This window comes from Hipposideros armiger, unplaced genomic scaffold (assembly GCF_001890085.2).
Source record: "Hipposideros armiger isolate ML-2016 unplaced genomic scaffold, ASM189008v1 scaffold_159, whole genome shotgun sequence".
Taxonomy (NCBI): Eukaryota; Metazoa; Chordata; class Mammalia; order Chiroptera; family Hipposideridae; genus Hipposideros; species Hipposideros armiger.
This window is the reverse complement of record NW_017731509.1, coordinates 3,200,016-3,213,613: the sequence shown is the minus strand read 5'-3', so window position 1 is coordinate 3,213,613 and position 13,598 is coordinate 3,200,016. Positions and strand designations below refer to the sequence as shown.

Sequence of the window (13,598 nt, the reverse complement as noted above, 5' to 3'; positions counted from 1 at the left end):
CTCCCTCTTGCCCCCTCCTTCTCTCTCTTTGTGGCAGCCCCTTCTCAGTCTATTTGCTGGTTCTTTCTCTTCTAATCTCTTCATATTATTGAGTCCCAGGGCTCAGTCCTTCGGTGGTCTCCCTCAAGGCTTTAAACACCATTTATATGGTGATGACTCTCAAATTAAAAAATTCCAAACTGAACTTGCTTCCTGAACTCCAGATATGAATACCCAATTGCCAATTTGATTATCTCCACTGGGATACCTAATGAATATCAAAAATGGCATGGAACAATACTCTTCAATTACAGAGTATGTAAAACGATGCACTTTTTTTAAAAAAAGTGATATATAAGTGTTACAACATAGATCAAGGCCACAATCTAGAAGATTGTTTCTAGCACTCCCCAAAACTTCTTCTATAGTTCAGGATAACTGCTTTATCAAAAGAAAATCAAGAGGCCTAGAAGATAGTAGACAACCAAGAGAAACTTTATTTTAAAAACTATCACTTGCTCTTTAGAGGTTACTGCTCTTCAACCAAAGATTATGGGGACGATCTTACTAGGAAAAAAAATTTTTCCCATAGAATTAAGCTTATGCATAATAGTGTGCTTTTGTAACACTGAAAATGGTTTAAACCATTTCGATTTCTACCATTCTTACTTTGATGAACATATCCAAAGCTAACCGGTTAAACTACAGAAGATTCAACTCTCAACCACTTCACATACATCTTAGTCCAATTAGCTTTGGTAAATTGAAAAACAAAACAAACAAACAAAAACACACACACAAAAAAACCCATCTCACCCAGTTCACTCTGATATCACGTGCTACATTTTACGTTAATTATCAAAATAATTCACAGATTTAATAGACAAAATGCATACCTAGTTTTTTAAAAATGAAATAACACACCGGTCTCGAACTGTGAAGGTTAAACAAATTAAGTTCAAAGCAAATAAATTCGCGTTATAAGTATACAATTAAAGATAGTTACTCCTAGCAAATCAAAGTCCCTGAAATGGTAATGGAACTTTATTTATTTCACCTGCGGTAGTGAGGTGCTGATGTTTTGGCTTCTCAAGGCTTTTTTACTTATAATCGAGCCAATTCAACCAGTAGTTACTCATCGAGCTGTGTGAGGAATACAAAACTCAAGAGGACACAATCGCTGCGGGCCAGGAGGGAAGGGCGGAGGCTGATGGACCCGCACACTGGGACAAGGGTTGGGGAGGAATGACCAAGAGCGAGAACTAAATACAATGCCCTCTTTGTCTATAAAAAGTAAAATGAAAACTATACTGTCCCCCAGACTGTTCCAAACTCAACCCGAAAAGAGGAGGGCAGGTGGCAGGCGGCCTCCGCTTCGCGCCTTTGTTGACTGCCGCCGCCCCCCACTCCCCTGACCCCGTATCGGGGTTCCGGCACAAGGCGACAGGCATCTCTGGGCTTGGGGGGGGGGTGTCGCTAAGACGCCTCAGGATAGCGCTGAGGTTTCCTGCCCGCCTGGGAGGTTAGCTGGGCTGGGCTGAGTCGGGCCCCGCCGGGCGCAGAGGGGAGCCGTGGGTGCGCGCCGGGGGACGAGCGCGTCGCGGCCTCACCTTGGACACCATTTTCTTGAGCTGGCTCTCCGACACCGCCATGGCGGCCACCTCGCGGCTCCCGTCCCCGAAGGCAGAGGGTCAGCCGCTCCGGGGCTGCCCCAGGACACCCCACACAATCGCACACAGAGCAGCCTGCCCCCCACCCCCCCGCCTCTAACAACAGGAAGTCGGCCGCCACGACAGCCCTTCCGCTTCCTTTACGTCACTTCCGGGGTAGAACACTGAGGCTGGGCGAGGGCTGGGTTCCTACCGACCCGCGGCTCAGGTGCGGTACTCCGCCGGCCGGGTTGGGTCCTAACGATGAGGGCAAGCCTATCCCGAGGATAGAAACTCTGGGGCGGGACAGGATCGGCAGATGTTTCACAGTTGCCCTTAAACGAGGGGAGCAGGTGCAGGGAGGGGAAGTACTGCGAAGGTCTTGGTAGTGAGCTTGGATTCATCAAATGGGAAAGCACTGGACTGGGAGTCAGAACACTGTTCTGCCTTTAACTTGCTCTTATGATAATAGCAGGCAAGTACACTTCTAGCTCCGGCTGAAGTTTTTTCCAACTCTAAGATGAGAGGCTTGCATTAGATGATGCCCAGGGTCTCATTATCAGGGTTCATTTGTTTTAAGCTTAAAAGTTCTTCATACTACATTGACAAGGGCCAAGTGCTGAGCCCTCATTTCACAGGAAGGCTGGCAGTAATTTCTTCTCCAGGAAATCATTCCCCTACCCAGGCATAAACGGTAACACAGGCTGCATTGTACCCGGCACTATGTGTATTAGCCTGTCTAGTGTCCCCGTCCAAGTCTTTGAGGGCAGGCTCATCTTCAGATCCCCATTGCCTTGTACAGCGCAAGAGTACTCGATCTTAACTGTCTACTACCTATACAAGTTCTTCATGGCCATTTATATTAGGCATTATTGCACACCACCAGTTTTATGAGTACAGTGTCATTCAACGTATTGTAAAACTTGGTTTTGATTATGTGAATTATGGTAATTTGGATGATTTTAGCCTAGTGCTAATGACGAACAGGCTGTGGTATTAATTCCATCTAAATTGGCCTCTAAGTAAAGGTCACATACACAAAGAGGGCCTAATTGAAACCATGTAGAAGCATCATTATAAATTGTTGCACACACACAATAAAGGCTACTCCAATAGGTATCTTTTTTTTGGATATGGACACCATATATATGTTAGTAAAGCATACTCGTGTAGCTCCAGTCAAAAGGCAGTCTATTCTTCCACTGCACCTCTTTTATGTTACTTAAAAGCATTGTGGTTTTCAAGCTGTTCTTCAAGCCAAAGCTCACTCAGGAAGAGCAACTCTGCTTTTACCATTTGGGAGAGTGCAGGAAATATAATGTTTAAAAAGGTTTCTTGTGAAAAATGAATTTTTAAAGTTTGAAAACAATTAACAAAATCTGGTCTCTTCATTCGGCACTTAAGCCACTTAAAACAAAATAACTAAATATCCTGGGGACCATATGAATTATGAAAGAATCTTCCTTCTTAATCTGAGTAAAGTTCCTTCCACTCAATAAATTAGGCACCTCCTGGTGATTTTAAAGTCGAAGATTATTTTATTCATTATTCTTAATATTATTCTTACAATGTAAGTTGGAAAATAAAATATTTATCTCTGCTACAATATCAAAGAAACATTTTAATCCACACCCTGCTAAAAATCATAACAAGAGACATGGCATGATTTTGGGAAAATGAAAAAGTGAAAGTTAATAGCAGCATCATGGATGTCAGATTATCACTGAATCATAGTGAGGTGGTGGTGGTACTGCTTCTTGACTTGTATATGTCGCTCACAACATGATTGATAATATTCAACACTTAAGAACTGATCTGATAGAATTACTTCTATATTGTGGGCTTCTGTAGGGCAAGGACTGTTACTCATCTTTAAATACTCAGATTCTAACAGTACTTAGAATAACAGTAGATGATCAATAAGTATTGTATTGACACGTTTCTTTTATAATTAATGTAGTGAATTCTTGGCAATTCATCTACTATACAGTATCTTATAGTTAGGTTATTGTTTAAGAGCACATGAGAAATTAGATAGTAGATATATAATATTAGAAAAGGCTAGTTTAAAAAAACAAGGTTTTTTCAGTTTTACTTGCCTATCTCATACAAAAAGACAATAAGGATACAGTGTTAGAGTAGCACCAAAATAATCTACCCATCTAGTGAAATTACACAGAACTAATGCTTATCTCTTCAAATGTCCAAGGTTTTTATACTACTTAATTCTGGTGGGAATCTTTCCAAGCATATTAAATACTTTTCTACTTTCTTAAACATGGGACACTGAATATAATTTCACCTTTTCTTAATGATTTCAACTCATCATTGTAAGTACCCATTATTATATTAAATCAGTATTAGTTTGATTGTTTCCTCTCTCCCTCGGATGTGTCTGCCTTTATAAACTGTCGGGCTCCTGTCTCTCTGACCAGGTTTGAGTTCACCTATGATATGCTTTCAAAGCACCTGGGACTTCTTCACAGAACTTATTCCATTTGCAATTGTACATTTACTTGTGACATTTGATTACTGTCTCCCATACTAGATTATAAGGACCACGAGGTCTTGTACCTAGTCCAGGTTTGCTCACCACTGTATCTGCAGTGCCTAATATATGCTCCCAGTCAATACTACCTGAATGACTAAATAAATAAATACCTATCTCGGTGCATACCCCTCTCTGCTATTTGCTGAGGGTAAGTCTGGGAAGTAAGGGAATCAATCTTTCTAAAAACTATGTTGGAAAAAAAAGTCAGCTCCTATATGAGAATGGAAGAGCACAGAACCCCAGCTTTAGAGTCTTGTGGTAACTATTTTGGCTATTAGGCCTTTCTCCCCTTCTAGTGCTTAGAAAAAGTAGAGATTGTATGGTTAAGTGTCCCTTAGCCATGAGATCTAGATCACTAAAGCTCAATTTCCTCTTCTATAAAATGATGATGATAATAGTTCCTACCTCAATGGGTTACTGTGAGGATTCAACAAAAGAATCAAATGCTTATCACACTGCCTGAAATATAAGAAGTGTTGATGTTACTTGTTACTATTAGTTGCATGCCACCTTAGTAGTAATACGCTTTCTTTCACATATGAAGATAATTGTTATTGACCCATCATTAAAGCATATGTACAATGAGTAACTTCTTCAGGAGTGGTTAAGGATTTGCTCTGAACAATCAGTCCATCCAACTTCTCCCCCCTTAAAACCAATAGCTTTTATGAAAGCTTCATATATTAGCTTTAAAGTATACTACTTGGCTTTCATTCATAATCAATTTTCACTGAAAATACACATTTCTCTACAGCTCTACCAATATTATTACAGTGAGTTTTTGAGATATTAAGAGATCTGATATAACTCAGGAAAAGGTTATAGAAAATTTCAAAAAGGACAGTCCCACTAGAAGTTAAACTACACTTTTTATTCACTTATTAAAAAATTTCACTTTTCCTTCTACTATTTTAAAGTACAAGTAAAATTCTTTTTCACTTTTGGTAGCTAATTAATTGAAGGAGGAAAACATTATTATTGCTGTTACTACCAACTCTTTTTTTTCCCAACTGTATTTTAAAGCGGAAACATTAATATCTTAAACTGTGGATCCTTTGAATGTATACCTAGCACAGATTTCATAAATTCATACTGGGCCTTCAGCTTATCATATTTACTATAACAGCCAATGAGTAATTTTCTTTTAAAAATATATTACTTTCAAAATATTACCAAAGTGCTGAATGTGCTTTGAGGAGACATAATTTTACATGATGCATATTGCAGTTACTGTTTCCCTGCTGTAGGTTTAAAGAATGGTGTGTGTGTGTGTGTGTGTATCAAGAACAAAGAAAATTAGATTTTCTTCCTCCTCATCTAATTCCCTAAGAATTCAAATTACAAAACTAACCAAGAGATTACCTACCTTAACCAAACAATTTGTAAGGATAAGTAGTAAGATATAGAAGTTCTTAACCCTACATATGTTGGCAAAATTAAGTGACCTTTCCTTTCAGGTAACTCCGAACTTTAGAATCAAAGTTTTAACTGTTGTTGGAGACCATGGATTGATGATGCGCTGCTTTGGAGTTTCTCTGTCACTCTGTCGTCTTTCATTGAGCTTTTGATGACTTCAGATACCCCACCGGTTCCAAGGATGCAAGGCAAACTCAAAAACACTTCATTATTTATATCATAATATCCCTGAAATGAATAAAACTTGGATTATAGAGCTGAATCAATGCAAAAAAGTTAATATCATAAATATGAATACTTTCTTGCTTTTCTAGCCCTAGTACAAAGTGATATGTTAAACCTTAAAAAAATTATTTATTTTCTAAACTCAAGTTATTGCTTCAGAAAATTTTTGTGAAATGGGAGGAAATGGGTCAAAGACATCCCCTTTATGGGAAGATGAGCTAGCCCCCTGAAATATGGGTAGCAGGTTGGGGGCTAAGAAAAAAGAGTCAGAGAAGAAGAGGCGCACATAACGGGCTCTGGGTGCAGTCAAATACAGTAACCTGTTTGAAGTTTTCCTTTCCATGTTTTACTTCTCCTGGTATTCAAGAAATTTTGGTTAAGCACTGGTACCTTGTCTTAGCTGTGCTTTAGGGACTTTATGCTCAGGATAAAGTGGAAAAAGTGGACTGGAGAAGCAGGCTGATGACCAGCTAAGGCCAGCTGGCACGTCAGTCTGGGGCAACCTGGCTGGCTGAAGTGAGAAATGACAACCAGAAGTTTATGGAATATATAAGTGCTTCTTGGGAATTCCCAAAAATTACACGGGGGTAAGGGGAAACCAGGTAGAAGTCCAGACTTCCCATACGCAGCAGGAAAGGACTTAGACCAAACTGTCCTCTCCCATGTGTTACTTTTAGAAACGCTCGTGATATTGAGGACACCTGAGTTACAGTGTGAACAGCACTTTCTCTGGCTTCATATTCATAATATAAAAGTTTAAGAATATGATAAGAGGGCCGGCCAAGTGGTGCATTGGTTAAGAGCTGGCTTGGGACGCCAGCTCTAAGCAGCAGGGTCCCAGTTCGGATCCCACATTAGAGCCAGTGACACTGCGCCCTCTACAGCTAAGATGGTGAACAACAGCTCGACCTGGAGCTGGGCTGCCATGCGCGTGGGCTGCCATGTGCATAGGCTGCAGTGGGGCTGCCGTGAGCTACCGTGAGCCGCTGGCAGCCAGTGTGAACTGCCAAGAGCCGCCATTGAAATAAGGTCCCCCATTTTCTTACTGCTAAACTCAAGCCAGGCATTACAAAATGGTTCCTACTCTCTTCTAGCTTTCAGATACCTAAAAACGGTAGCTGTTCTCGGAAATCATACACTCACAAATAATAGGATATGAGAATTTATAATTATAACCAGCCTCAGTCTACCCTATACTAACAGAAGCCAGCAAAAGCCCCAACTTCCCCTCAAAACCCAATATTCTCCCTTCCCCTTATTAACTAACCTGCCCAGCAACAGCAACAAAAAGAGCAGCAGAATATATACTCAATAATAGCTTAAATAATTTTTAATCATTATATACTTACAAACTACCAATTAATTATAGTTAGACACAAACATAACCCTGCTATTTTAGCTTCTTGAATAACGCTTTGCTAGGACTAAATACTTATCCAAATGGGGACCCCCACCCTAGAGTATAGGTGGCTGGGGTCTAAGGGACTTTCCACCACCCCTACCTGGGACTTCCTTGTTTGGACTTACCAGTTTCTGTATAACTCTTTGGAATTACCCTGCCTCAATGTACCCCTGTGGTTTTTGCCTTTATAAACCTTACCCAACTTCCCTTCAGGGCTGCGAGGTCTTTAGAGGCATTAGTCCCCTCATAGCTGCTGGCTTTGCAATAAAGACTCCTGATTTGGCATAACTGATATTGTTGTCTGCCTGACTTGTGAGCTTTGCTTTACAACACCGTGAGCGACCGTCTAGTGGCGGGCAACCAATCTGCCTCACCCAGGAAGAGCGCAATGATAATACCAACATGGGCCAGTGAAGCAACGTCCAACATGACTAGACTGAAGAACAAAAGGACAGCAACTTGTCTGTTCCCCTCCCCCAATTCCCCAATAAAATCTTTAAAAAAAAAAAAAGAATATGATGAGAGAATGAGAATAGCAATTACCTTTGCTAAAATTGATACAGAATGCACTTTCTTTTTATCATTTACAAGACTGTCGACCAGGTCAGCTACTGATAGTCCAACAGACCAGGATCTTTGACCTTTTAACTTTAATAGTTCCATGGCTCTGGGTTACCAAAACAAAAACAAAAACAAAACAAACAAAAAAATCTCAGAAAATGCACAAAATAAGCATTTAGTTTTACCTTCTGTTTAATGTTTAATTACATATTTTTATGACACAGAAATAAGAGTTATACAGCAATTGTTAGAAAAGCCTACAGATAATCTAATGATTCAGCTTTTCTTAAAATGTCAGACAGGCAGTTCACAGAGAGATAATACAAATGGCCTAACGACATAAGAAGATGCTCACCACCACTAATATTTAACTAAATATGAATTAAAACAGTAAATACACCAGTTTGGCCGATCAAAATTGGCAAATATTAAAAAGACTGATCACGGGCCGGCCGAGTGGCGCGATGGTTAAGAACTCGCTTGGGATGCCAGAGGGCCCCGGTTCGGATCCCACATAGGAGGGCCAGTGACACTGCCCTCCACAGCTAAGATGCTGAACAACAGCTCAATCTGGAGCTGGGCTGCCATGAGTCGCCGGCGACGGCGTAGGCTGCAGTCCCTGTGGCAGTGGGTTGCCATGGGCTACCGCAAGTAGCCAGCAGCCAGCGTGAGCGGCCAGCAGCCGCAGTGAGCGGCCGTCCAGAAGCCGGCGACTGATCTGCCTTACCAGAGAAGAGCGCAATGATGGTGCCAGCTTGGGCCAGTGAAGCAACGTCCTCCACAACTAGATTGAAGAACAAAACGACAGCAACCTGTCTGTTCCCCTTCCCCCAATTCCCCAGCGCTGTTCTCCTCCCCGCAATTCCCCAATAAAAATCTTTAAAAAAAAAAAAAAGACTGATCACTACTTTTGAAGAAGCTACAGAGAAACAGGTATTCCCATAACTGTTCCTGAGATGCAATCTTTTAGGAGAAAGATTTCGCAACATCTGATCTCGAAATTCTTCTTCTAGGAATTAGTCCTATAAGCAATATGCTCACGTGTACAAAGATACACATATAAGTTTGGAAACAATTAAGCAAAAGAGGACTGGTTAAATAGATCTGTGCATTATACTTCGTTTTTGCCTGAAATTATAACATGGCTTATCCATTCATATTAGACTAATTTCTAAACATATTTATGTGTGATTTATAAATACATATTAATTTTTATGTGGTATGGACAAATTCTCTTCTACATTTAAGAAAATTCTCAATACACATCCTCAGATGTGTAGATGTAGGAGCTGTAAATCACTGTTTGCAAATCAGGGATGTGTTCTACCCTTTAAGTGTCAACTGTGTATCTGAAATAAAATTTGCGAAGCACTCTTCGATCTACTTTCAGATAAGAAATCAAAGAACAGAAAACTTGTACTTCCCTTGTACTTCTGGAATTGTCCATACTAGCTAGTTTTGACTGCAGGAACCTGGTAAGTACATGCTGTGTAGATAGCTGTTACGTTAGCTAGGAAGGACATGATTGTTAGTTGGATAAATGCAAATCTACGTCAGTGTTACCTGCTGGACAGCTGCTCCTGAGAGTTATGACTCATTACTTCTTCCTGGCCACCCCATTTGGTCACTAAAAGGTAAATGAAAAATTAATTATATTTTGACAATCACTCTCTTAGGATTAAGATGTGATAAATGATCATCTGCAGTCAAGGGTACCTGTATGAAACATTAAATATACATTTCCCCCCCTTCTAGCAATAGTTATATTTTTACACTGATGACACTAAATGTGCTGTACCGATTGCCTGGGGTAAGAAAGACTTTGAGCTGCAGCCCCCAGAGTCTGTTTGTAGCTTCCCACCTGTTTACTCTCATCAACAACAGTTCTGCCAGGGGCATGTTACTGCCCAAGTAGAAAGCTTTCTTTCCTTAGCAGGCTGTGAATCATAGGTTCTCAAGTGCTGCAAACACTTGGCATCTGTTCTGTTGGGAACCACACAGATACATTTCTTTCACCAGGTGAGGAATAACCAGGCCACCGATTCTGGGCTAGATTTCCACAGCTGTTAGAGAGGCCGGGTCCGGTTTTCTAAGATCATCTTTGGTGATCATCATTTCCTCTCACTACACCACTGATAAAAACAATTCAAAATTCAAAGCTGTGCACATGAACTGGATATGTATCCCACACCTTAATGCTGAATTGAAAGTAACGTTTTGAAACTACTCATCTGTTTCTCATCCGTGTGAAGACATTCTTTGATACAAATCTTTACTTGGGTAAGCAAAACAAAAATACATTCAGGTACATAAGACTACCTTATGTTTAACATACAAGTCTTCTTAAATGCATTCAAAATTAGGCCTAAATTTAGTGATGAGTCAGCAACAAAGGACACCATATCTATCTCCCATCCTCAAATGGATTATAAGCTTCCAGGGGGGCAAGGACCATGTGATCTTGCTTTGGGTCCTCGCACACATACTTTACCATGGAAAAGAATGCACAGGAGATAATACAGAACTGATCTCATACACAATCCATAATTATATTTCATAACAGAGGAAACCTAACAATTAAGTTGAAAAACAAAAGTTTTATGTTAAGTAAAATAACAGCAATACAAAGAACTATTTTATGAAAAACTTAAATCCATGTGGACAAGTTAAGGGATTTAAAAAAATGTTTTACTTGGATAGATGGATTATACATGAATTATTTTCTATAACAATTTTGGTACTTTATCAGTATATTCACAATAAACAGAAAATTGCAAGGAAATGTCTCCTAAATGAAATATAGCATTTACAGACCTTGGAAAGATGAATAAAAGGGGCAAAGTAGGTATAAAAACAGACAAAGGACACCAAAAAAAATCTTGAAATTAATTATGAGTATAACTGCCATTATTTATTATACACATGATCACATTTTTTATCTTCCTTCTCTGAATCTGGACTTATAAGAGCCATGAGAAAAGAGTGTTTAGAGAGAGGGAGAAAGCTTCTCTATGTTCAAATTTGCTTCTGACAAAGTTATTAGAATTTGCAGTTAAGTTTAGATGGACTTAATTATTTCATTTTTTTCCTGCCCAGCCCTTTAAACTTCCTAAATGTATATCCATCCTAGTTTATGGAGCCCTTTCAAATATTGTATTTAATATTGATCCTAATCTTTCTGGTTCCACTCTTCAAGAACAGTAACCTGGCCCCCAAAATTTTAATGAAAAATGACCACGGGACAGCTGTCCATTACATATAACACCTACCCCTTTGGTAAGCCTGATGCCCAAAGCACATGAGCTAACCCTCTGTTCTGAGGTCCAGTTGGATTTCTAAAAGATCACTTGAAGGAGTTACCTACAGTTTACACACGATTTCAATATCACTGCAGCTCCACAGCACATGTTCTGCTGATTCCCTAATTTGGTGGGGCATAATATGAATGACCTTTGGTCACAAGATGGTGTTAGGATCATTCATTTCAAAACACATTCCAAATTCAAGGAGCTGCAGTCTAATGGGGTGAACAGGCAGGTAAATAAGCAATTATAACACAGTGTGATGATGTTTATAATAAAGGCATTCACTTACTTAACCTGGAGAAATTAGGGAAGGCTTCCTGGAAGAGGTGGCACACAGGCTGTAAGCAGGAGTTAGCCAAGTGAATGAATGTTCAGGGAAAGGAAACATCAGGTGTAAAGTCAAGGAGGCATAAGAGTGCATGAACCATTCAGGAAATTGTAAGCTGACCATCTGACTAGCATAGACTGCCTGGCAGAATGGCAGATGAAGCTGGCGGGGGGGAGGGAAGCAGGAAACAGGTCCTAAAGGGTCTTGTATGGCATATGATTCCTTCCCCAGGCTGTAGCTGCCATTTGTCTCTGAAATCCTTGAGAACAATTTTACTTACACACCTGCTATTCTTATAACTGTTTCCAAATTTTAATGTTGTTTTACTTCAAAGCATAGTTTTACATGTTCTTTTGCCCATTTTCTATTCCTCACCATCTTGCGATTACTGTAATAATGACAACCATTTACTGAGTGTTTACTCTGTGCCAGACACTGTACTAAATGCTTTAGATAAATTATCTAATTAAGTCACGGCAAGAAAAAGCACAGCTTTGGAGTTGATCAGGGTGCAAATCTCAGTGTTGCTCTTACTAGATGTGTAACTCAGACAAATCAGTTAGCATCACTGAGTCTTAAGATTCCTCATCTATTCATTTGGAAAACCACCACCTCCTTCTCAGGGTGTTTTTAAATGAGCTATGCAAAGCATTTAATACATATAGTAGCCACTCAATATAAAATAACTACAATTGCTATTACTATGGTGGTGTCACTGACGCAAAAAATATAACCAGTTGGTGTCTACACATGAAACCAGCAGAGGGAGCCTCTAATCCATTTTGGGCTTCCGGACAAGGTAAGGATACCTATCCATGGATATAACTATCTCTGCAAGGAAGTACAAGACAAGATAAAGAGTGATCTGATAGTGGTATCTAGACCGGAGGCAGGGAGATGGGCTGGGAAGTACATAGGTGGCTTCAGTGGTATTGGTAATTTTCTTAATTGAGTGTGGATTAATGAATGTTTACACTATGCTTTCAAACATACATATACATTTTATGTGTCAATATTACATAATATTATACTTAAGTGATCTCAACTAACATGCACCTGCATGTCTTTTATTTCTAGTTCCTAGTTGAGAGCTTAGGACAGAACTTCCATTATCCCTTCCTTGTGTTTTTATCCTACTTCTCTCGGACCTCTCTCATAGCAAGTCAATACTGCCGATTATAGTCATTTCCTGTATTAGACTCTAAACTTCCTAAAGACAGGGTCAGGTTTTTGTACTTCTCTAGATCTCTAACAGTAATCAGCACAGTTCCTTAGGTTTATTTATTCTCACATCATCCTTTATTTTCTCTTTACAATTTGTTATATTAATGCAACCATCCTGTGAAATGTTCTTTTTTTTTTTTTTTAAGATTTTTATTGGGGAATTGGGGTATGGGAACAGCGCTGGGGAATTGGGGGAAGAGGAACTGTCCTTTTGTTCTTCAGTCTAGTTGTGGAGGACATTGCTTCACTGGCCTAAGTTGGCACCATCATTGCGCTCTTCCCGGGTGAGGCAGATCAGTCGCCGGCTTCTGGACGGCCGCTCACTGCAGCTGCTGGCCGCTCACGCTGGCCGCTGGCTACACACGGTAGCCCATGGCAACCCACTGCCACAGGGGCTGCAGCCCACGCCGTCGCCGGCGACTCATGGCAGCCCAGCTCCAGGTTGAGCTGTTGTTCAGCATCTTAGCTGTAGAGGGCAGTGTCACTGGCCCTCATATGTGGGATCCAAACCGGGGCCCTCTGGCGTCCCGAGCCAGCTCTTAACCATCGCGCCACTCGGCCGGCCCCTGAAATGTTCTTATTCATTCAAAAATTTTAACTTATTAGAGGGACTGGTTAAATAAATTTTGGTATATCCGGTAGTTAAAAAGAATGAATGAGATCTATATTATGTTATTATGTATATATGTTATTATGCAATCATTTCCAAGTCATTTCAAAGTAAAAGGATAACTTGGAAAATGATGGATGATTTCATACACTTATTTGTCTATGCACAGGACATTTCTGGAAGGTTACACAAGAAACTGGTAACTGCTTCTAGAGAAGGACTGGGTGTCTGGCATAGAAAGGTGACTTATTTTTCACTGCATATTTTTGTGTACTATTTAATTTTTTTGCAATGTGAATGACTTTTTCAACTAAAAGAATAGCTTAATAATTTACACTTTCAATAAGG

The 13,598-nt window shown here is 40.0% G+C and overlaps 2 protein-coding genes across 7 annotated transcripts in view; both read right to left on the bottom strand.

Moving 5' to 3' along the window:
- TSG101 (tumor susceptibility 101) overlaps positions 1–1,782 on the bottom strand; it is a 33,988-nt gene extending 32,206 nt beyond the window's left edge. Inside the window, exons 1-2 of one of the 4 annotated variants that reach the window (XM_019651400.1) lie at positions 1,590–1,749; positions 1,037–1,122 (exon numbers count right to left, since the gene is read on the bottom strand). Coding sequence is in view for 1 of the 4 variants with exons in the window: in XM_019651398.1 (XP_019506943.1) it covers positions 1,590–1,631 (42 nt within the window). In the remaining 3 variants the exon portion in view is untranslated. Of the gene's footprint in view, positions 1–1,036; positions 1,123–1,589 lie in introns of all 4 variants that reach the window. The other 3 variants (XM_019651404.1, XM_019651398.1, XM_019651399.1) reach the window with 3 other exon arrangements.
- A 2,375-nt stretch (positions 1,783–4,157) lies between these two features.
- The window catches only part of UEVLD (UEV and lactate/malate dehyrogenase domains), a 40,080-nt gene continuing 30,639 nt past the window's right edge, over positions 4,158–13,598 (bottom strand). For all 3 annotated transcript variants that reach the window (XM_019651372.1, XM_019651374.1, XM_019651373.1), the window contains 3 exons: positions 9,347–9,410; positions 7,766–7,889; positions 4,158–5,823 (listed from right to left, as the gene is read on the bottom strand). In XM_019651372.1, coding sequence (XP_019506917.1) covers positions 5,656–5,823; positions 7,766–7,889; positions 9,347–9,410 — 356 coding nt within the window. In that variant the 3' untranslated portion in view covers positions 4,158–5,655. The remainder of the gene's footprint in view (positions 5,824–7,765; positions 7,890–9,346; positions 9,411–13,598) is intronic.